This window comes from Eptesicus fuscus, chromosome 8 (genome assembly GCF_027574615.1).
Source record: "Eptesicus fuscus isolate TK198812 chromosome 8, DD_ASM_mEF_20220401, whole genome shotgun sequence".
Taxonomy (NCBI): Eukaryota; Metazoa; Chordata; class Mammalia; order Chiroptera; family Vespertilionidae; genus Eptesicus; species Eptesicus fuscus.
In genome coordinates, this window is record NC_072480.1 from 3,464,975 (window position 1) to 3,490,394 (window position 25,420).

General features: G+C 44.0%; 2 protein-coding genes across 2 annotated transcripts in view; one reads left to right on the forward strand and one right to left on the reverse strand.

Annotated features, from left to right (window-relative positions):
- SMAD9 (SMAD family member 9) overlaps positions 1 to 281 on the forward strand; it is a 43,206-nt gene extending 42,925 nt beyond the window's left edge. Inside the window, exon 5 of the mRNA XM_008160304.3 lies at positions 138 to 281. Coding sequence (XP_008158526.1) covers positions 138 to 281 — 144 coding nt within the window. The remainder of the gene's footprint in view (positions 1 to 137) is intronic.
- The window catches only part of RFXAP (regulatory factor X associated protein), a 60,628-nt gene that overhangs the window by 12,328 nt on the left and 22,880 nt on the right, over positions 1 to 25,420 (reverse strand). The window lies entirely within an intron of this gene.

The window sequence follows — 25,420 nt, forward strand, 5'->3', positions numbered from 1 at the left end:
CACAGGAAGGTGTAGTTTATATTCTTGAGAGCTACTCTGTTGCCTTGGTTAGGTGTCCACTGAGCTCTGTCGTGTGCCTCTGGAGGCTGACTGCAAAGTCTGACACAATCACTCTTGGCTCCACTCTTGCTTTCCAGGGTTGGGGAGCTGAGTACCATCGCCAGGATGTCACGAGCACCCCCTGCTGGATTGAGATTCATCTTCACGGGCCACTGCAGTGGTTGGACAAAGTTCTGACTCAAATGGGCTCTCCACATAGCCCGATTTCTTCCGTGTCTTAATAGTTAAGTCTTAATCCCCATTTCTAAAGAGCAGATGCTGTTGCAGGCAGTGGCTTATATCATTTCAGATTTGCAACTAAAGTGTCTAAGTATATGTGTAAATACATATAATATATACTGTTCATCTGTTTTATCACCATTTGTTTTCTGCTTTCTAGTTAAGCTGATGCCATGGAAAAGCAGGTTTTTTGCACCTATGATGTAAGAAGCAGCAGCTCCATTTGTGGGAGGAAACAAAGAAAGACAACTCTGTCAATAGTATCTAAAGGTTTTTGGCATAACAAAAGGCAGCTTTAGTCAGCCATGTCAATATAAGGCAGGTTGGTGGCCTACCAGAAAAATACTAAAACTGTTTATATAGCAAAAGTCGGGTACTAGCAGCACTAGAGTAAATAACACTTTTAGACAAAATGTAGCAATCAAACTCATTTAATTTAAATGATTTCACTTTTAGTGCTATTGGCAAGAAAAAAAATCAAGCTTATACAATCAATTATGTAAGATAAGACACATAAACTTTATTTCTGAAGTTGAAATACTTATACCTGGACAGTTGTGCTCATATTAATGGTTCATTTTAAACAAATTTAAACTGTGATTGGAAAAGAAACTGTGAAGCTGAAGTCATGTTCCCTCATAATCTACTACTGTAAAAAAAAATGAGTCTAATATGGCAAGATAAATATGAAAATAGCATGAAATGAGCTATATTCCCAAATTGTAAGACCAGAACTTAGTTCCAGAATCACCCAAGGAGATTCCTGCTTTCCAAATAGGAAATGAGGCTCCTGTTTTGCTGGCTGTTCATACAGACAATCCTTCAGACTTTTGAATCTGCACAGGGAGCTCTAAGACCATGTGTGTAGGTCCTGTATGAAGAAGAAGCAGGTAATAACAGGAGGGTTGGACAAAAGCATTGTATGTTTACTTACACCTTCTCACATTCCTACATTAAAAGTCTCTGGGCGACGGCCCTTCTTTTGCCTTATTTTCCTCACCTGTTGGCAAATATTAACTATTTATAGGTTACTAAAACAATGGTGAAGACTTTTGAGAAAATCAAGACACATTACTGAGATCAATTTATGAGTTATTTAACTTAGTGTCTCTATTGAATAAATTATCTACTGGTCAAATCTGGTAGGCTCTTATAAAGCTAAATTCTCACACCTGGAAATAACTTCCCAAGTAAAGTGATAATAATTTCATTTTCTGGGGAACAGTAGTATCGAATAATAGGACATTAAAAAAAACCACAATATTTAAAAAAACCTGTTCTTATTTACCCTTGGATAATAAAGAGGAAAATCCCCCAAATTTCTAGGTACTCTTATATATGTATATATAAGTCCCACCCACTAAACACTGCGTTGCTTGAAAAAGTATATCACACCCTCTTAAAAATGTATAATTTAAGGAGGCAATTATGCTTGTACTTCAGTAATCCAAGAGGTTTCTTCATTTATACATTCTATCTCAACTCTTTGTAGCTTAGTGAACACAGTAGTTATTTCTCATTAAATTGTATTCAAGGTAGAAATGATGATGTGAAAAAGATGAGTGAGTTACTACTGTCACCTCTTATGACTAGTGTTATATAATAGAAACTTTCATATGTACAATAGAAAGTAAATATTACATTTTACATGAAGACTAGATAACCCATTTAGTGTTTAGAAAACCCTGTAGTTCATTGGTTCATCAACTACGTATTGTGCACCTGTATGTTCCAGGTACAATGTTAGGTGATGTAGAATCAAATGTAAACAAGAGACAGCCCAGCCCTTGGGCTGAGAGTCTAATACTATATATGTTTGTGTAGACATCCTTATATTTCAAAACTTGCAAAACAAAACAGAACATACCATCTTTCTTGAGTTAAAAAAATGTATTGGTTTCTTAATTATCTCCTTTAAATCATTTGCCTTCTCTTCTGAGCATTTAGGTAATGGATGAAGGCTTCCTTGGGTAAATGCTACTTTTCTTCTGTCTAAAAATGTAGGTTTTCTCCTCCTGTTCCTTCTATTTTCTAATAATTTTCCAACTCCCCTTTTCCCTGGAAAGGGCATTAATATGGTGAATCTTTCTCATACAAGTATCATTCCATGAGAGAACAGCAAGTACACCACGTGGTTTTTGATCCAGAGATCAAACATAACTTTCTCGATCAAAATTATCCTCTGAGCCCTAACCGGTTTGGTCAGTGGATAGAGTGTCAGCCTTCAGACTGAAGGGTCCCATGTTCGATTCCAGTCAAGGGCACATGCCCTGGTTATAGGCTCGATCCCCAGTAGGGGGCGTGCAGGAGGCAACCAATCAATGGTTCTCTCATCATTGATGTTTCTATCTCTCCCTCTCCCTTCCTTTCTGAAATCAATAAAAATATATTTAAAAATTATCCTCTGATAATCTTATACCTTTACAGAATTAGTCAAAACTGATTATTTGTAAATGACATTTAAAAAACTTGGATTTGTATACAACTTTTAGAAACCAGGACAAAATATTCCAGAATTATTTATTTGAAAATAAATAATTAAAATGGTACATAAACATCATCAGTCATGTCTTATTAAAAGCCTTTATTTGGATATGTGTGAAATTCAGAGTATTTAGAATTGATGAGAGGTGAACCCTTCTGTTATTGTAACATAGTCACATTTTAATCAGTCTTTAAAAATTTTTGCTGGAAAAGTTACCCAAAGCTATAATGTAGTTTATTTTAGAATTAGAAGCCCAGTGCCCAAATTTGTGCACCAGTGGGGTCCTTCGGCCTGGCCTGTCGGATAGGGCTCAAACCAGCTCTCTGGTATCCTCTGAGGGGGCCCAGATTGCAAGAGGGTGCAGGCCAGGTCAAGAGACCCCTCAGGTGCACAATTGGGGCCCATCTAGCTCAGTCCCAATCAGCCAGACCCCAGCAGCAAGCTAACCTACCGGTCGGAGCATCTGCCCCCTGGTGGTCAGTGCATATCATAGCGAGCAGTTGAGCAGCCTTAGCATATCATTAACATATTACGCTTTGATTGGTTGAACAGCCAACCGGTTGACTGGACACTTAGCATATTAGGCTTTTATTATGTAGGATTACAAATGTGTTCATTGCATTCATTTCTTGAAGTAGACAATACAAAAAAAGTAATAGTTTTCTTTTATAGGTTAAGTAGCAAAGTGGACATGCTAAGCCAGTAAATGCATCAGGGATGCTAAACATGTTCAACATTGCCATGGACAAGGGTTATACATAAAGAATAACATTCTCTATGTCACAAGACACAGAATTTTATCATGTGTTTAAGCCTGTTTTGTTTTTTGGTATTTTTTTTTCTTATTAAAAAAACTGATATGTGGCCCTAGCCGGTTTGGCTCAGTGGATGGAATGTCGGCCTGTGGACTGAAGGGTCCCAGGTTTGATTCCGGTAAAGGGCACAAGCCTGGTTGCAGGCTCGATCTCCCCAGTGGGGTGCATGCAGGAGGCAGTCGATCAATGATTCTCTCTCATCATTGATGTTTCTATCTCTCTCTCCCTCTTCCTTCCTCTCTGAAATCAATAAAAATATATTTTAAAAAAAAATTGAGATGTGAAAAGCTGTTGGAGAACGGGTGTAAGCTGACACAGTCCTTGCACCTGAATGGGCTAGCAAGGCTGGCCCCCTACCCACACAGTTTTCCCAGGCTTGTTTGGATGGCGGTTATCAGTAGAATGAGAGCAACCCTTTCATGGCTTGCCAAGAAGTCTGTAACTATTTACTGAGAATCTGCCTGATTTACTGTACCGAGAATTTGTCCTTCTGCTCTGTCTCTCCCATAGAGATTAAGAGGAACAAAGAGTACATTCCTCTTCACAGACCTCCTACTCAGTATTTGTGTATAAAAGGCATTACGCGGTTAATAAACTCACTACAGTCACTCGTAGTCCTCCCGATCCCGCTGTCCTGTCTTTCTTTTTTTCTCAATTCCCACCTCCCTACCTCAGCCCGGTTCAACCATCAGGCTGGCCCTGACAAAAAGTGTTAGTTAGGTGATATTTTAATAGATATTAAACTAGATTCAAAATGTCAGAGTACCAGAAGTCATGCCTACTTCACTTGTTTTATTGAGGGGTACATTGCAACCATAAAAGCATGCAGAGTGAAGAATTCAACCCATTTAAAACATTGAAGACCTATACCAAATAAGTGTGCTTTACCTTCAGTTGTAATGATAAAGAAGATAACTAAAAAAATAATAATATCTGCCTGTGCTTTGGAACTATAACAATGTCACTGTTCAACACATTGACTGTATGTTTTATTTTTTTCACATTCTGTATAAGTCAGGAAAAGTTGGGATACACTGTAACATTTAAATTCCCTTTACATCGTCTTCTAAGGAACTGAATACCCCATAACAAAAACACAAGCATTTTATAAATATCACTTGCTAGACTTTAAGCTCCTGCTTAATTTTTAATAGGCCTTTAATATTTGTTATGTATATTTAGTAATTACAGCAAAATATAACATGCATTCCAAATTTTGTATTTCCCTGTTATGATTTAACAGCATTCAAGATTAGATGATCCTGGCGTATGTTAAGGATGAGCTCAAATTAATGAAAAACACAACAAAAAAACTACTTCTGTTTAAGTCATGTTTTTAATTATAATATCTAGGTTTCAACTATCCTTCAAATGCACAGCTGTATTGATTTTATTGTTTATAATAAAGAACTAGAGGCCCAGTTCACAAAATTCATGCACTCGGGGTGGGGGGTGTCCCTCAGCCCAGCCTGCACCATCTCCAATCTGGGACCCCTCGGGGGATGTCTGACTGCTGGTTTAGGCCTGATCTCACAGGCAGTCGGATATCTGGGACTGCTGGCTCCCAACTGCTCTCCTGCCTGCCAGCCTGATCACCCCCTAACCATTCCCCTGTAGCCTAATCGATGCCTAACTCCTCCCCTGCCGGCCTGATCACCCCCAACTGCCCTCCCCTAACAGCCGGTCACCCCCAACTGCCCTCCCCTGCCAGCCCAGTCACCCCTAACAGCCCTCCCCTGCTGACCTGGTAGCCCCCAACTGCCCTCCCCTGCAGGCCTTGTCCCCCTGCAACTGCCCTCCCCTGCCAGCCTGGTTGCCCCTAACTGCCCTCCCCTGTGGGCCTGGCCACCCCCAACTGCCCTCCCCTGCTAGCAGGCAGAGTGGCTAGGAGCTATCAGGCAGGCAGGCAGGTAAGCAGTAGGGAGCCAGCAGTCCCAGATTGTGAGAGGGATGTCCGACTGCCGGTTTAAACTGGCAGTCGGACATCCCCCAAGGGGTCCCAGATTGTAGAGGGTACAGGATGGGCTGAGGGACACCCCCCCAGTGCATGAATTTCATGCACCAGGCCTCTAGTTGTAAATATCTGTATATTGCTATGCATAACCTATAAGAAAGATGCTAAAGAAGGCTAATATATCCAGCAAAACTATCTATTAGATATGAAGGAAAAATAAAGGCTTTTCCCAAAAAACAAATGCTGAAATAATTTACCACCACAAGATCTGCATTACAAGAAAGTGGAGGGAGGTCTTTTAACATAAACAAAAAGACAAAAATTTAAAACCTTTACGATGACTAACAGACAGAAGTAATTATTGCAACTGTACTTCATAAGAGGATGTTAAACACTTAACCCTTTGCACTCGCTTGCTTTTTTCTCGATTCCTTTATTCTAATGCTAACCGTGTCGAGTCACACTCGACATCCGAGTGCAAAAGGTTAATTATAACAAAAGTTAAAGGGAGGAAAATACATTTAAAATAACTATAGGCTGTCCAGCATGGCTCAGTGGTTGAGCGTCGACATATGAACCAGGAGGTCACGGTTCCACTTCCAGTCAGGACACATGCCTGGATGTCGACTTAATCCCCAGTGTAGTGCATGCAGGAGGCAGCCAAACAATGATTCTATCTCATCATTGATGTTTCTCTCTCTCTCTCCCTTTCTCTCTGAAATCAATAAAAATATATTTAAAAAAACAACTGTAACTACTGCAACTTTGTAAAAAAAAAAAAAACAACATAAAAAGGGATAATTTGTGACAACAAAAACATAAAATGGGAGGAGTAAAAAGACTGAATGTGTACAGATAATTGTACATAAGAGGCAATCAGAAGATAAAGGACTATTATTGTTACCTAATGGTAACCACAAAACAAAAACCCAGACCTGAGACATGAAACATATAAAAAGAGAAAATGAAAATAAACTTTATAGAAAACCACCAAATTAAAATAGCAGGCATAAACATAGGGGAAAAGAAACAATGGAGCCCTAGCCAGTTTGGCTCAGTGGATAGAGCATTGGCCCACAGATTGAAGAGTCCCAGGTTCGATTCTGGTCAAGGGCCATACCTAGGTTGCAAGCTTGATCCCCAACCCTAGTCAGGGCAACAGTGGGAAACAACCAATCAATGTGTCTCTCTGTCTCTCCCCTGCCCTTCCACTCTCTCTAAAAATCAATGCAGACTCATCTCAGCTGCAAAGACAACGTAAGCTCAAAGTGAAGGGATGGAAGATGATACTCCAAGGAAATGTAGCAGTACTTACATCTGAAAAAATACATTTCAAGATAACAAGGCTAACAAGAAACAAAGATGGACATTTTATAATGATGATGGGGATAATGCATCAAGAAGATATCAATATATATGCACCCAACCTGAGAGCCCCAACATATATAAAGGAAATACTAATAGACCTAAAGGTAGAAGCTAATAAAAAATACTTATAGTAGGGGACCCAATGTCCCACATCCAAATTGGGAATGAAGAAATAAACTGTTATTATTTTCAGATGAAATTATTCTATATAGAGAAAACCCTAAAAAAGATCCCACAAAAATATTAAAAACAATAAATATAAAAATCAGATACATTTCTATATACTAACAACCAAATATCAGAAAGAGAAATGAAGGAAACAATCTCATTTACAATCAAATAAAAAGAATAAAATACCAGCCCTGGTTGGTGGCTCAGTCCACACACCGAGAGATCACCAATTGGATTGATGGTCAGGGGGCATGCCCAGGTTGCAGGCTCAATTCCCAGTAGGGGGTGTGCAGGAGGCAGCCAATAGATTCATTGATGTATCTCCCTTCCTTTCTCTCTAAAATCAATAAAAACATATTTTTTTTAAATTAAAAGAATAAAATAACTAGGAATAGACTTAACAAAGGAAGTGAAGGACCTATACACTGAAAACTACAAAACGTTGAAAGATATGAAGAAGACAAAGAAATGGAAAGATATTCACTGTTCATGGATTGGAAGAATTCACATTGTTAAAATTTCCATATTACCTAGCTATATACAGATTTAATACAACCCACATCAAAATATCAGTAGCATTTCTTACAGAAATAGAACAAACAAAAGAATCCTCCAATTTGTATGGAACCACAAAAGACTTGGAATAGCCAAAGCAATTCTGAGACAAAAGAACAAAGCTGAGGTCAAACTATATTTCAAAGCTACAGTAATAAAACCAGAATGGTATTGGCAGAAAAACAGACATAAGACCAATGGAACAGAATTGAGAGCCCGGAAATAAACCCACACACACGGGCAAATAATTTTCAATGAAGGAATCAAGAATAGAAACTGAGAAAGGAAAAACTAATAAATGGTGCTCGGAAAACTGGAAAGCCTCATTCAAAAGAATGAAACTAGACTGCTGTCTGACGGCATATACAAAAATTAACTCAAAATGTATTAAAGACTTGAATATAAGCCTGGAAACAATAAGATATATAGAAGAAAACAGGCATTAAACTTAAGAACCTCGGTCTCAGAGGGTTTTTTTGTGAAATTGACAGTAAAGGCAAGAGAATTAAAATAAAAAATAAATGAATGGGATTACAGTAAACTAAAAAGCATATGCACAGCAAAGAGAAACCATTAAGAAAACAAAACGACAACCAACCAAATGGGAGAAGATATTTGCAAATGAAACCTCTGAGAAGGGACTATTATCCAAACTAGATAATACAACTATTATCTATACAACTCAACATTTTTTATTATTTTATTTTTATATTATTTATTTGTATTATAATACAGCTCATACAACTAAACAACAATCCAATTAAAAATGAACAGAGTACATGAATACACACTTTTCTAACAAAGCTAGAGATGGTCAAAGACATATGAGAAGATGCTCAATATCACAAGTTATAAGGGAAATGCATATCAAAACTACAATAAGATACCACCTCACAACTGCTAGAATGGCTATCCTATCTAATAAAGGAGTAATACGCAAATTGACCATACCTCCGCTACACTCACAAGCCACGCCCACCAGCCAATCAGGATGAAGTATGCAAATTAACCCAACCAAGATGGCTGCAGCCACGGAGAGAGCAGGCTTGGGTTTCCCCGGCAATGGAGGAAACCAAGCTTCCCGCCTGCCCTGGCCTGCCTTGGCCCCCACTTAACCCTTTGCACTCGCTTGCTTTTTTCTTGATTCCTTTATTCTACTCAGGATTTAATTTTTTAAATACCCCAGATTTTACAAAGTGCGGCAATAGAATAAAAAACTGGAGTTTCTTTTCATACAAACTTATTTATTTGGATTTTTTTATATTTCAAATTATTGATACATTCAAAGAGTATAAAAAGAGCTGCTACCGATGCTAACCGTGTTGAGTCACACTCGACATCCGAGTGCAAAAGGTTAAGGCTACAAAGTTTTAATTATAGAAGATAAATAAATCCCAACAAAAATGGCGGCAGCCACTGAGAGAGCAGGAGGCTTCGGTTGCCCCCAGCAATGGAGGAAGTCAAGTTTCCGCAGCCCTGGCCTGCCTTGGCCTCCACTTAAGGCTACAAAGTTTCAATTATAGAAGATAAATAAATCCCAACAAAAATGGCTGCAGCCACATAGCGAGCAGGAGGCTTGGCTCCGCTCAAGGCTACAAAGTTTCAATTATAGAAATAAAATAAATCCCAGATACCAGGGCCTCTGCTTGGGTCGCTGGGGGGCGTGGCCGGCCTGCAAACCACCACAGCCACCTCACCCAGGCCACCCTATGCCCCAAGGGAACCCCCACCCTGATCTGGGACACCCTTCAGGGCAAACCAGCCAGCCCCCACCCGTGCACCAGGCCTCTATCCTATCTAATCCTCCTATCTAATAAAAGAATACTATGCAAATTTACCATCACTCCAACACACAAGATGGCTGCCTACATGTGGTCAAAGATGACTGAACCCATGTGGACACAAGATGGCCACCACAAGATGGCCAACAGGGGAGGGCAGTTGGGAGGGACCAGGTCTTCAAGGGAGGGCAGTTGTGGGTGATCAGGACAGCAGGGGAGGGCAGTTGGGAGGGACCAGGCCTGCAAGGGAGAGCAGTTGGGGGTGATCAAGCCTGCAGAGGAGGGCAGTTAGGGGTGACCAGGCCAGCATAGGAGGGAAGTTGGGGGCTACTGGGCCTGCAAGGAAGGGCAGTTGGGGGGGGGGGGACCCAGGCCTGCAGGGGAGAGCAGTTGGGGGGGACCAGGCCTGCAGGGAAGGGCAGTTAGGGGTGACCAGGCCTACAAGGAAGGGCAGTTAGGGGCAAACAGGCTGGCAGGGGAGCCGTTAGGTATCAATCAGGCTGGCAGGAGAGTGGTTAGGGGGTGATCAGGCTGGCAGGCAGAAGCGGTTAGGGGCAATCAGGAAGGCAGGCAGGCGAGCAGTTGGGAGCCAGTAGTCCTGGATTGTGAGAGGGATCCCAGATTGGAGAGGGTGCAGGCTGGGCTGAGGGACACCCCCCTCCCCTTGCACGAATTTTGTGCACCAGGCCTCTAGTTATCAATAAGACAAAAATAGCAAATGGAGAGGATGTGGAGAAAAGTGATCCCCAGTACACTTCTGGTGGGAATACAAATTGGAAAACAGTATGGAGGTGCCTCAAAAAATTAAGACTAGAACCATCAATCTCTCTTCTGGGTATCTACCTGAAAATTTTGAAAACATTTATTTGTAAAGATATATGTACCTTGTGTTCATTGGAGCATTATTTAAACAGCTCAAGACATGGAAACAATCCAAGTGTCCTTTGACAGGTTGATTGGATAAAGAAGATGTGGAACATACTATACAATGGAATATTGCTTGGCCATAAAAAAGATGAAATATTTCCAACATGAATACATCTTGAGAGAATCATGCTAAATGAAATAAGTCACACACAAAATGACAGAACTGTTTTATTTTATTTATATATGGGATATATAAACAGAAAGTAACAAACTAACAAGCTAAATGACAACAAAAATAAACTCATAGATACAAACAACAGAATTATGCTCACCAAAGGGAAGGGGAATAGAGAGAAAACAGTCAAATACATGGTGACAGAAGGAGATTAGACTTTGAGTGATGAGTATACAATAGAGTATACAGATGTTGTATTATAAAAAGTATACCCGTGAAATTTATATAACGTTATTAACCAATGTTATACCAATATTTTTTTTTAATTTCTAGCAAAAAAGAAAAAACCGTAAGAGAAAATACATTTAAAGTCCTATATAGCCCTAGCTGGTTTGGCTCAGTGAATAGACTGTCGGCCTGTAGACTTAAGGGTCCTGGGTTTGATACCAGTCAAAGTCACAAGCTAGGGTTGTGGGCTTGATCCCCAGTAGGAGGCATGCAGGAGGCAGTCAATCTATGATTCTCTCTCATCATTGATGTTTCTATCTCTCTTTCCATCTCCCTTCCTCTCTGAAATCATATATATATATATATATATATATATGTATTGGGGAAAAATCCACATGTAAGTGGATCCACACAATTCAAACCTATGTTATTGAAGGGTCAATAGTACATATTCAGTTGCACAGCAGTAGTAAATGTAGCTTTGATAGTTAAACAGTTAAAATTGTTTTATTTTAAGCACTTAGTTATTTTCAAAATATGTATTTTAGTAAAGACAAGAAGGATAAGGAATTATGATGTTGCAACACCAAGTTAACAAAGAGTATTTAAAAAACTCACCAATTCTGCACCTTTATCTCTGTATGATCATTAATGATTCCATTATTTGTAGGGAGCAGTTATAGGGGTAAGCCTCGGAACGACCTGCTGGCAAAGTCGCAAACAAGTCCCAGCTTGGAGGGCACAGCCCTCTAAGCATAATTAAGCTTGATCTTGTGACTGCTCCCTAGATCTTTCCTGTGTAGCTAATGGGCTGTGGGAGGGGCAGCAAGTGCTGCCAAAACAAGAGAAACTTACAAGAACATTGTAAATTACCTTGTTTGCCCCTGACTATAAATAAAGCCTCAGCTTTGCAGTCTGGATCTGTCTGTGGCCTCAGCCAAGCTTATTCTCTGTCTGTCTTTTCTTCATTCTTCACCGGCCCTCCCTCAGGCTCGCCGAACCCTTGGCTGTGCTGGCGCGGCGCAATTATTTGCATGTATCTGATAAAAATGTTAGGCATGGCCTCAGAATTACTCGAGTGGGCTAAAAAATGATATTAAATAGAGTAAACATAATGAAAATTACATTCAGTTTGACTTTTAAGCCAAAAATTATTCACAACTGCAATGTTATTTGCATACAATGCTTGCAAATGACAAGTTAACTTATCTCTAGTCTCATCAGTTAGAAAGAAATAAAACCCTAAGAATTCTAAAAATAACCCACTGATATTTAATGAAGAGATATCTGTGTAGAGAGGCTCAGGAGCAGGGGTCAGAAGACATTTTCTATGAAGGGCCAGATAGTAAATATTTTCATCTTTGCAAGCTCTGTGGTCGCTATGGACTGTTGTGACTACTCAGCTATGCCACTGTGGTGCAAAAGCCGCCACACACAGTATGTAAGCATATGAGCATAGCTGTGTGCTAATAAAAGTTTTTGGACATCAAAACTTGAATTTCCTATAAGTTTCATGTCACACACAAGTTTGTGTGTGACATGAAATTATATATATATATGTAATTTTTTTGCTTTTTTCCTCCCAACTATCTAAAAATGTAAAATGATTCTTAGCCTTTGGCATCTGGCCTGGGGAGTGGTGTTAGAGCTTGCTTTCAAAGTCCTAACTCTAGGGGCAGAGAGGCCATCTTGAATATTCTAATCTCAGCCATGCTCCTCATGAAATACCCCAAGCCTGAACACCTGAACAGCTCAGCCAACCACAAGATTGTGAGTAAAAAAAAAGAAAAGAAAAAAAAAAAAGTTTGTCTTTTTAAGCCACTATGTTTTGGGGTACGGTGTTAGATAACTGAAACAGTAGTCATAACCTCATTCCCATGTTTGGAATGTTGATGAAACTTTGCCTTTCTTTCATCAAGAGGCCTCTGGTGCATGTAGCTTCTTGTCACAAAGTTCATGAACATCGATGAAAAAGCACTTACAACTTATTATATGGTTGCTACTCTGGTTTTTATTAGTATCCTGACTCAATTTAATTTGCCAGTATGTCAGCTATTTAAGAGATCTCTGTACAACATACGTACTTGCCTCTCCCAGACTATGTAGAAAGGCTTGCCATTTTAATTGCTAGAAATAAAACAATCAATTACCACCTCCTATTATTTTTACATTTCCCAGCAAGGTTATAGTGGAGGCAGTAAAGCAATAAGGTCTCTGAGGGATATGCCAAGACCAGCCACTGCTGCTCCTGGCACCATCACTGAAGTGATCCTAGCATCTGACCTTCAGCTTTCAGCTAGAGAATAGTTCAGGACCTGGTACTCTGCTGGTCAGAAGGCACCTAGTCAGTCCTCCCCTCCAAACTGAGCATCTGAGAGTTTCCCTGTGTGTCTCAGTTTTAAGTTCTCATTGCCTTCAGAATGTGCAGGGGCTGTAGTCACTTTCCAATGGCTAACAAAGCAGGAAGTGTTCAAGAAAGTGAAATGTTAGATGTACTTTATGCCTCATTTAAAGGTAGCAAATGTTGCAGACCAATGAGAATAGGGCATTAAAGAAGTGAATAAAAAATAGGAAAGACAGAGAAACCAAGATGGCGGCATAGGTTAAACACCTAACCTACAGCCTGGCACAACAATTTCAAAAATACAACTAAAAGTCAAAACGGACATCATCCAGAACCACAGGAAAGCTGGCGGACTGAAATGCCCACAACTAGAAGGAAAGAGAAAACCACAAGGAAAATCAGAGGAGCCGTAAAAGCCTGAGGTATGGAGACACGGGCGGAGACACGAGCACGCGCGCATGCGGGGAGGACAGAGCCAGAGAGGAAGGGGTGGCTGTCGGCCTGGCCGGCGTTCTCTAGCAGGAAGGAGATAAAAGCTCCAGATTGCGCTGAACCCCAGCTGACTGCACTGAACCCCAGTTCCAGGTGAAACCCTGGGAAGCCAGGCGCAAGCTGGGGAAATGAATCTGGGCTGTGGGGCGGAGGCACAGAGGAGTGGCGAAAGGCAGAGCTCCAGAGGCGCGCACGGGAAGGTGCGCAGAGGAGGGACTGTTGCCTGTGCCGCTGAATTGCCCTGGTGGGAAGGAGACAAAAGCACCATACTACACTGAGCCCCAGTTCCGACTACACTGAACCCCAGTTCCGGGCGAAACCCTGGGAAGCCAGGCGCATGCTGGGGGAATGAATCTGGGCTGTGGGACGGAGGCACAGAGGAGTGGCGAAAGGCAGAGCTCCAGAGGCGCGCACGGGAATGCACGCAGAGGAGGGACTGTTGCCTGTGCCGCTGAATTGCCCTGGTGGGAAGGAGACAAAAGCACCAGACTGCTCTGAGACCCAGTTCCGACTACACTGAAACCCAGTTCCGGGCGAGAATCTGGGAATCCAGATTCATTAGGGGAGAGACTAGACTGTTTGGCAACGGGCGAAACTCCAGGGTGCTTTTCTCTCAGAGGTGTTTGCAGGGAGTACAGAGGGACACTGAGACACAGGAACCTCATAGGGCGGGGCTGATGGGAAGCCAAGGCTGTAGGCTCCACCCTGTAACTCCGCCCCATCCAAGCTGAGCACAGAGGCTTTTACAATTTTACAAGTCTAGTTGAATAAGGCTGTCTCCTGGCATAGACACACCTGATCCTCACAGCCAATTGGACTGGAGGTCAAATCCTCCCAGTGTACCAACAGCAATCAAGGCTTAACAACACCAAGACTTTGCACTCAGCCCACAAAGGGGGGTATCAAGAGCGACTACCTAGGGAGATTGGGGAAGCTGAGCGATAGGGAGGCAGCCAAAAGGTGAAGACACCGAAGCAGGTCACGAATAGAAGGGATGAAGGAAGGTAAACTAATGGACGACACAGTGTTCAGAACCACATTTATAAGGTTACTTGAGAATCTACTGGAGGACCAGGATGGCGGCATAGGGCAGATACCTGATTGTTGCCTACCACAACAATTTTGAGGCTACAGCTGGAAAGCAGAGCAGACACCATCCAGAACAATGGCCGGAGGAATTGCTGGGAAGAAGCTGGCCGATGGGGGTTGGGATCGGGAAGACGAGGCCCCACTGGGTCCCGGATCCAGGTGCGCTCACCCGGCGACTGGTCGCTGCTGCAGACCCGAGTGCCGCCGCAGTGACCTTGGACCAGCCTGCCGCCGCACACCGGGCACACTGGAGCTTCGCCGAGCCCTCCGCCCAGCAAGTTCCGAGGCAGCCGCCCTGGAGCTTTGAGAAAATGGCCGAGGAAATTGCTGAGGGGGAATTGACCGACCGGAATTGGGATCGGGAAGACGAGGCCCCGCTGGGTCCCGGGTCTGGGTGAGGCTGCACTCCTGGGTCCGGGCGAGGCCATGCGCCCCTGGGTCCGGGTGAGGCCACACGCCCCTGGGTCAGGGTGTGGCTGGATCCCGGGTCCGGGTGAGGCCGTGCGCCCCTGGGTCCGGGTGAGGCCACACGCCCCTGGGTTCAGGTGAAGCTGGATCCCGGGTCCGGGCAAGGCCACATGCCCCTGGGTTCAGGTGAAGCCGGGTCCCGGGTCCAGGTGAGGCCACACACCCCTGGGTCCGGGTGAAGCTGGATCCCGGGTCCGGGTGAGGCCGTGCACCCCTGGATCCGGGTGAGGTTGGGTCCCGGGTCCGGGTGAGGCCGCGCCCCTGGGTCCGGTTGTAGCTGGATCCCGGGTCTGGGTGAGGCCGTGCACCCCTGGATCCGGGTGAGGCTGGGTCCCGGGTCCAGGTGAGGCCGCGCCCCTGGGTCCGGGTGAGGCCACGCGCCCCTGGGTCCGGTTGTAGCTGGATCCCGGGTCTGGGTGAGGCCGTGTGCCCCTGGATCCAGGTGAGGCTGGGTCCCGGGTCCGGGTGAGGCCGCACGCCCCTGGGTCCAGGTGAGGCCACGTGCCCCTGGGTCCGGGTGTAGCTGGATCCCGGGTCCGGGTGAGGCCGTGTGCCCCTGGATCTGGGTGAGGCTGGGTCCCGGGTCCGGGTGAGGCCGCACGCCCCCGGGTCCGGGTGAGGCCGCGCGCCCCTGGGTCCGGGCGAAGCTGGATCCCGGGTCTGGGTGAGGCCGTGCACCCCTGGGTCAGGGAGAGGCCACGTGCCTCTGGGTCCGGGTGTAGCTGGATCCCAGGTTCGGGTGAGGCCGTATGCCCCTGGATCCGGGTGAGGCCGGGTCCCGGGTCTGGGTGAGGCCGCATCCCTGGGTCCGAGTGAGGCTGAATCCTGGGACCGGGTGAAGCCGTGTGCCCCTGGATCCGGGTGAGGCCGTGCGTCCCTGGGTCCAGGTGTAGCTGGATCCCGGGTCCGAGCGAGGCCGCGCGTCCCTGGGTCCGGGTGAAGCTAGATCCTGGGTCCGGGTGAGGCTGTGTGCCCCTGGATCCGGGTAAGGTCGAATGCCCCTGGATCAGGGTGAGGCCGGGTCCCGGGTCTGGGTGAGGCCGCGCCCCTGGGTCCAGATGAGGCCATGCACCCCTGGGTCTGGGTGAGGTTGGATCCCGGGACCGGGTGAGGCTGCACACACCTGGGTCTGGGTGAGGCCGTGCGCCCCTGGATCCGGGTGAGGCTGGGTCCTGGGTCCAGGTGAGGCTGTGCGCCCCTGGATCCGGATGAGGCTGGTCCCGGGTCTGGGTGAAGCTGGATCCCAGGGTCCGGGTGAGGCCATGCGCCCCTGGATCTGGGTGAGGCTGGGTCCCAGGTCTGGGCGAGGCCGCACCCCTGGGTCTGGGAGAGGCACGCGCCCCTGGGTCCGGGTGAGGCTGGATCCCGGGACTGGGTGAGGCCGCACACACCTGGGTCCAGGTGAGGCCACGCGCCCCGGGGCCTGGGTGATGCTGGGTCCCAGGTCCGGGTGAAGCCGCGCCCCTGCATCCAGGCGAGACCAAACCAGAGGGAGTCGGACCTGCATTGCCACCATTTGTCCACCATCCAGAGCTGAAAAGTCAGTGCTGACATGTACACATAAGGAACTGGTGGACATTGAAATTGGGTCTCAAAAGAACTGTTGGTCCAGAAAGAAACTTACTACAGACTGATTCATTTGCCTGTCAGCATAACTATTATTGCTCGTCTCACATTCGGTTCTTATAAGTGTATTCCTAGTGACACATGATATCGCTCATGTCGGGCCTCAGAGGGAGGGTAGGAGAGGGTGGGGGTCGGGGGGAGAGATCAACCAAGGGACTTGTGTGCATGCATACGAGCCTAACCAATGGTTAAGGACAACAGGGGTGTGGGGGCATCCGTGGGGAGGGGTGGGGGATGGGAATGGGGGGATGAGGACAAATATGTGACACCTTAATCAATAAAGAAATTAAATATATATATATATTATAATAATATTAAAAAAATAAAAAATAAATAAAATTCATTAAAAAAAAGAGGAAAGACAGAGGAAAATAAATAACATAAGGAAAATGGTAGCCAGTAAGAGAAATGACTGGCTCTTCTCTGACCCCATATCCCTGGCTATACGAGTCCACTTACTAAGCACAGAAGTCAGGTATACATGTCATGAGACTTTGAAAATATAGTAAGAGACTAAAAATAAGAGTTTCTGAGCTCTATTCTGCTAAAAGCACACTGGAATTTCCATCCTAGCAAAAACACTTTGTGATCTTAGGAAAATATTGATCTAAGACTCATTTTGTGAAAGGAAATAATTCTGTCACAGTTACCCTCAACCACCCCACAGATAATTCTAATCAACATGATGTTGAAGTGCAAGTATGTATATTATAATATCATTATATTACTATAATAGTAAATTCATGCAAATATTTAATAATTAATATAATACTAATAACATATCTTCATTCTTATTAGATTTTCAAAGGCAACTGGTATAAAATCTTATTAGTGCTGACAGTGGTCTCCAATATGAGGACTGTGAATGATACAAGGTGCAAATATTAGAGAGGAAAACAGACAGAAAAATATCACTAGTCATAACCTCCTTCTGTTATTTTCATCAGCCCTCTATTTTTGTTTTCCTGCTGCATATACTCTTTGGTCCTCTTTAGCCCAAACTACAAATAGCTCATGAAAATCAGTATCTTGTGCTTAGTTAATACAGCTTAAGACAGGCTTCATGCATTTCTATATTACTGGGATAAAGCTATAAAGAGGAAACATTTATTTATATTGCTGCAATAAATGATAAACAAAGTTCATTTCCAATGCTTTAGAATAACAAAAATGATTATTAGGAGGGTAGAGTAATATACTAGTATGTCAAAGATAATAGAGGAAGTAGCCCATGTCCTGACTGGAAGATGAAATCAACTAACCTAAATATTAGGCATGCCAAATATTTTCACTAAAATATTTTAAAATAATTTGGTAAAGAAAAAACAAGAACATGGCAGCTGGCAGGATTGGAGTGATGGAGAGAGTGAATGAGTAGGGAAGTGAGAGGAGAGTGTGGGGATGTGGGGTGAGAGACAGAGACAGAGAGAGAGAGAGAGAGAGAGAGAGAGAGAGATAGATCTCACAGGAGTCCCAGGGGCTGGCATATCAGGCACTCCTGGGTGGGGAGCCCTTGCTTTTGCTGGGGGCATTCCCTAGACTGTAAGGTTCTGACACGGGAACCACACCATCTTGAAGGGAAGAGCAGCTGGGATTAGGAGGACAGCCTTACCAACACCCAGACTGGACTTGGACACCACCCTGGACCCCTGCATTGAGACGCAGAGTTAAGTGTCACCCAGCCATGGACTCTAGACCCTGCAGTGAGTCCTGGAGTAGCATGCCACTCTGGAAGAATTGTGCAGTGACTCCCACATCAGTGAGTCCCCAGACACACCTTGCCACAGGAACCAGGACCCTGAGCACATCCACAACAACTTGCACTATGAGGATGGGGGTGAGTCACATACTCAGACAAACTGTGAGGAGACTCCATCCATGAATGGGACAACATTCAAGAACCAAATACAGAGGATGCCGGTGGGCTGTAGAGAACATGGGAAATGGCAGTTAAATGACTTACCAAAGGTCACATAGCTGGTGTATTGTAGAGATTTTACCAAAAAGACCATGCCCACAGATCAGACCAACAGCGGCACCCACCAAACAGCTGCGAACCCCAGAACACCGGTCCCCAACTGTCGCAAACACGCGGATTCAGAGGTGCTCTACACTCCACCACGGAAAGGTCATATTTCACCTGGGATAAGGAGAGAGAGAACTACATAACCAGACATCCAGAGAAGAGAGACCATGGGGAGACAAAGAAACAGCCCACATATGAAAGAAAAGCAGTCATCACCAGAAAAGGAAGTAAACAAAATGGAGGCAAGCAACCTGTCAGACAAAGAATTCATAGAAATGGTCATAAGGTGGCTGAAAAGAATGGAAGACAAATTCAACAATATGAGTAAGAACCAAGAAGAAATGAAGAAGAACCAAGGAGAAATGAAAAATGACATTGCTGCTGTAAAGAACTCAATAGAAAGCATCAAGAGTAGACTAGAAGAAGCAGAGGACCGCATCAGTTAGCTAGAAGACAAGGTGGGGAAAATACCCAAGTAGAGCACCTTCTAGAAAAAAAAATATTAAAAAGCAGGAGGAGAGCCTAAGGGAACTTTGGGACAACACAAAACAAAACAACATCCGCATAATAGGGGATCCAGAAGGAGAGGAAACTGAGCAAGGAATAGAAAACCTGTTTGAAGAAATAATGACAGAAAACTTCTCTGATATAGGGAAGAAAAAACCCACACAAATCCAAGAAAATCACAGAGTCCCAAGCAAAATGAACCCCAAAAGAAAGACACCAAGGCACATTATAATTAAATTGGCAAACACCAACGATAAAGTAAGAATCTTAAAAGCAGCCAGAGAGAGACAGAAAGTTACATACAAAGGAACCCCCATCAGACTAGCAACTGATTTCTCAGCAGAAACTCATCAGGCCAGAAGGGACTGGAATGAAATATACAAAGTCATGCAAAGGAAGGGTCTCAATCCAAGAATACTGTACCCAGCAAAGCTATCAATCAAAATAGAAGGAGAAATCAGGAGCTTCACTGACAAAAAAAGACTAAGGGAATTTATTACCACCAAACCAGTAATGCAAGAAATGCTAAAGGGTCTGCTGTAAAAAAAAAGAAATAGGAAACGAAGAAGAAACACAGGGGTAAAGAATAAAAATGGCGACAAATAAGTAACTATCAATAATAACTTTAAATGTAAATGGATTAAATGCCCCAATCAAAAGACATAGGGTAATGGATTGGATAAGAAAACAAGACCCATATATCTTCTGTCTACAAGAAACCCACCTCAGAAAAAAAGACGCACACAGACTGAGGGTGAAGGGATGGAAAAAGGTTTTTCAGGTGAATGGAAATGAAAAAAAAAAAGCTTGGGTGGCAATACTTATATCTGACAAATTAGATCTCATAAAGAAGGACATACCAAGAGATAAGGAAGGCCACTTCATAATACTAAAGGGAGCAATCCAACAAGAAGAAATAACTCTGGTAAACATATATGCACCCAATACAGGAGCACCAAAATACATAAGAAAACTACTGGAGGATATCAAGGGAGATATTGACAGCAATACAATCATAGTAGGAGACTTTAATACCCCACTATCACCACTGGACAAATCCTCTAAACAAAAAATCAGCAAAGAAACATCAACCCTAAATGACTCACTAGACCAGATGGAATTAATTGACATCTTCAGAACATTTCACCCCAAAGCCACAGCATATACATTCTTCTCAAGTGCACATGGGTCATTTTCAAAGATAGACCATATGCTGGGTCATAGGCAAAGTCTCTTCAAATTGAAAAAGATAGAAATCATACCAAGTATCTTCTCAGACCACAGTGGCATAAAACTGGAAATCAACTACAATAAAAACAATCCAAAAAAATCAAACACATGGAGACTAAACAGCATGCTATTAAACAATGAATGGGTTACCAGCAAGATCAAGGAAGAAATAAAAAAATCAAGGCAACAAATGACAATGAAAACACAACAATCCAAAATCTATGGGACTCAGCAAAAGCAGTCTTGAGCCGAAACCGGTTTGGCTCAGTGGATAGAGCGTCGGCCTGTGGACTGAAAGGTCCCGGGTTCGATTCCAGGTCAAGGGCATGTACCTTGGTTGCGGGCACATCGCCAGTAGGGGGTGTGCAGGAGGCAGCTGATTGATGTTTCTCTATCATCGATGTTTCTAACTGTCTATCCCTCTCTCTTCCTCTCTGTAAAATATCAATAAAATAAATTTTAAAAAAAAGCAGTCTTGAGAGGGAAGTTCATAGCCCTACAAGCCTACTGCAAAAAACAAGAAACAATGCTAATAAATTACCTAACCCTACAACTCAAAGAGTTAGAAAGAGAGCAACAAGAGAAGCCAAATGTAAGCAGAAGGAAGGAAATAATAAAATCAGAGTGGAGATAAACGACATAGAGACCAAAGAAACAATACAAAAGATCAACAAAACCAAGAGCTGGTTCTTTGAAAGGATAAACAAGATTGATGAACTTCCAGCCAGGCTCACCAAGAAGCAAAGAGAGAGGACCCAAATAAACAAAATCAGAAATGAAAGAGGTGAAATAACAACAGACCGCACCAAAATACAAAGGATTGTTAAAAATTACTATGAACATCTCTATTCCAACAAACTGGACAAGTTATAGTACAAAGCCACTGTTCTCAAAACAGCCTTGTTCTGGCACAAGAACAGATATGTATACCAGTGGAACAGACCAGAGTACCCAAAAATCAACCCAAGCCATTATGCTCAATTAATATTTAACAGAGGAGGCAAAAGCATACAATGGAGTCAACACAATCTCTTCAATAAATGGTATTGGGAAAATTGGAATGTTACATGCAAAAAAATGAAACTAGATCATCAACTTACACCATACACAAAAAATAAACTCAAAATGGATAAAAGACTTAAATGTAAGACGTGAAACCATAAAAGTCCTAGAAGAAATCATTGGCAGCAAAGTCTTAGACATTCTCGTAGCAATATGTTTATAGATACATCTCCTAGGACAAGGGAAACTAAGAAGAAAATAACCAAAAGGGACTATATCAAAATAAAGAGCTTCTTCACAGCAAAAGAAACCATCAACAAAACAACAAGAAAGCCCACTGCATGGGAGAACATATTTGTCAATGATACATCCATTAAGGGGTTAACCTCCAAAATTTATAGAGAACTCATACAACCTAACAAAAGGAAGGTAAACAATCTAATTAAAATGGGCAAATGACCTAAATAGACACTTCTCCAACGGGACATACAGAAGGCCAAGAGTCATATGAAAAAGTCTTCAAAGTCACTAACTATCCAAGAAATGAAATTCAAAAGAAAAATGAGGTACCACCTCACACATGTCCGAATAGCTATCATCAACAAATCAACAAATAACAAGTGCTGGAGAGGATGTGGAGTAAAGGGAACCCTTTTACACTGCTGATGGGAATGCAGACTGGTGCAGCCATTGTAGAAAACAGTATGGAGTTTCTTCAAAAAATTTAAATGGAACTCCCATTTGACCGGTGATCCCACTTCTAGAAATCCTATCTAATAAAATAGTAATATACAAATTGACCGTCACTCCAACACAAGATGGCCACCCCCATGTGGTCAAAGAAGGCTGCCACAAGATGGCCATCAGGGGAGGGCAGTTAGGGGTGAACAGGCTGGCAGAGGAAGGCAGTTGGGGGAGATCAGGCCTGCACAGGAGAGCAGTTGGGGGAGACCAGGTCAGCAGGGGAGGTCAGTTGAGGGAGATCAGGCCTAGAGGGGAGGTCAGTTGGGGGCAACCAGGTGAGCAGAGGAGGGCAGTTAGGGGTGATCAGGCCTGTAGAGGAGGGAAGTTGGGGGAGACCAGGCTGTCAGAGGAGGGCAGTTGGGGGAGACCATGCCAGCAGAGGAGGGCAGTTAGGGGTGACCAGGCTGGCAGAAGAGGTCAGTTGGGGGAGACCAGTCCGGCAGAGGAGGTCAGTTGGAGGAGACCAGGCTGTCAGAGGAGGGCAGTTAGGGGTGACCAGGCTGTCAGAGGAGGGCAGTTGGGAGAGACCAGGCTGGCAGAGGCAGTTAGGGGTGACCAGGCTGGAAGAGGAGGGCAGTTGGGGGGGACCAGGCCGGCAGAGTAGTTCAGTTGGGAGGAACCAGACTGGCAGATGAGGGCAGTTTGGGGAGATCAGGCTGGCAGGGTAGGTCAGTTGGGGGGAACAGGCTGTCAGAGGAGGGCAGTTGGGGGAGACCATGCCGGCAGAGGAGGGCAGTTAGGGGTGACCAGGCTGGTAGAGGAGGGCAGTTGGGGAGACCAGGCTGTCAGAGGAGGGCAGTTGGGGGAGACCAGGCTGTCAGAGGAGGGCAGTTGGGAGGGCAGTTGGGGGAGACCAGGCTGTCAGAGGAGGGCAGTTGGGGGAGACCAGGCTGTCAGAGGAGGGCAGTTGGGGGAGACCCAGGCCTGCAAGGGAGGGCAGTTGAGGGGGTATCAGGCCTATAGGGGAGGGCTGTTGTGGGCAATCAGGTCAGCAGGGGAGGGCAGTTAGGGGTGACCAGTTAGGGGTGACCAGGCCTGCAGAGGAAGACAGTTGGGGGTGATCAGCCTGGCAGGCAAGGACAGTTAGGGGCAATCAGGCTGGCAGGAGAGCAGTTAGGCGTTGATCAGACTGACAGTGGAGTGGTTTAGGGGGTGATCAGGCTGGCAGGCAGATGCGGTTAGGGACAATCAGGCAGGTAGGCAGGTGAGCAGTTGTGAGCCAGCAGTCCTGAATTGTGAAAGGGATGTCCGACTGCCCGTTTAGGCCCAATCCCACAGACAGGCAGTCGGACATCCGTCAAGGGGTCCCAGATTGGAGAGGGTGCAGGCTGGGCTGAGGGACACCCCCCCCCCCAATGCACGAATTTCATGCACTGGGACTCTAGTATAGATATATGTTTCCTTTAAATAGACAGTTATATTCCTTTTCTCCCCAAATGCTGCACCACTTCACATGCCCATCAGCATTAAGGAAGAATTTCTTTTCCTCACATCTTCTCCAGCAGTAGGAGTTATCGTTCTTTTTAAACTCTTGCCTTTTTGCTAGATATGTAATGCTAATTGTTACATTTATTAACACTTCCCTGAATATTGCTAAATCCAAACACCTTTTTATGTGTTTGTTGGTTATTTAGATTTGCTCTTCTGTGAATTGCCTTGTTATGTCTTTTATTTTTTTCATTAGGCTCCCATTGCTATGCAATGTGCAAAAGTCTGGTGAATATTATAAAAATTAACCCTATGTTATTTGTGTTCATTTTTTTCCAAATCTAAAATTTGCTTATTTTAAGCCAGTCATTGAAAGAAAAATACCACATGATCTCACTCATTTATGGGTAATAAAGAACATTATAAACTTGAACAAAAAGATAGATACAGAGACAGTAAAGCATCAAACAGACTGTCAAATTACAGGGGGAAAGTTAGGGAGAGGTGGGGGAGATAAGAGATCAATCAAAGGACTTGTATGCATGCATATAAGCATAACCAACGGATGCAAAACTCTGGGGGGTGAGGGCATATATGGGAGTGGGGTGGGGGTGGCAATGGTAAGATATGTATACATATAATACCTTAATAAAAAAAATTGAAAAAAAAAATTAAAAAAAAATAAAAAATTTGCTTATTTTTTTCATGGTATTTTTTGCCATACAAGTATTTAATTTTTGTATATTTTAATATCTGACATTTATTTTATGATTTCTGGGTTTCCAGTGTTGGTTAAAAGGTCTCAATGTGGGATCTTTCCAGTGATTATTAACTTACTAGAGGCCCAGCACATGAAATCATGCACAGGTAGTGTCCGTAGGCCTAGCCTGCGATCAGGACTATCTTGTGCCCACTTCCCAGTCCCCAGTCCTGCCATCCAGCTTGTCGAGCGGCTGTTCTGGTCATTAAGCCATTATGGTTGCTGGGCTTTTATTATATAGGATAATTTCCTATTTTCCCCCAAAATTTGAAAATATAATACTAATATTGTCAAATAGTCTTAATTTCTTTTGTGCAACTAATCAACATGATAAATATCATATTCTTTTTTAAATCATTTACTCCTCCTAACTTTCCTTAGCTTTAAAAATTAGTATTGTAATTATAACAACAGATGCTGTTGATTTGTACATTCATTAGGACCTGTGTTCAGATAGCAATTTTTTGAAAATGAGCTGAACAGTCATTTGTTTAGCAGACTTGCATCACTTAGAAAATAAGTTATTCAATCCTGCTATGAACATAGGGGTGCATATGTCCTTTCTGATGAGTGTTTCTGATTTCTTATGATTTACTAAAGGCATGGTGCACAAAATTCGTGCACGGGGGGCAGGGTGCACCCTTGATGGATGTCCCACTGGGATCGGGACTAAACAGGCAGTCTCATATCCATCTCACAATCCAGGACTGCTGGCTCCCAACCACTCACCTGCCTGCCTGCCTGATTGGCCCTAACCACTTCTGCCTGCCAGCCTGATCACCCCCTAACCATTCCCCTGCTAGCCTGATCGATGCCTAACTGCTCCCCTGCCAGCCCGATTGTCCCTAACTGCCCTCCCCTGCTAGACTGGTCGCCCCTAACTGTCCTCCCCTGCAGGCCTGTTCACCCCCAACTTCCCTCCCCTGCTGGTCCCATAACCCCTAACTGCCCTCCCTTGCCAGCCTGGTCGCCCCTAACTGCCCTCCCCTGCTGGCCTGGATGCCCCCAACTGCCTTCACCTGCAGG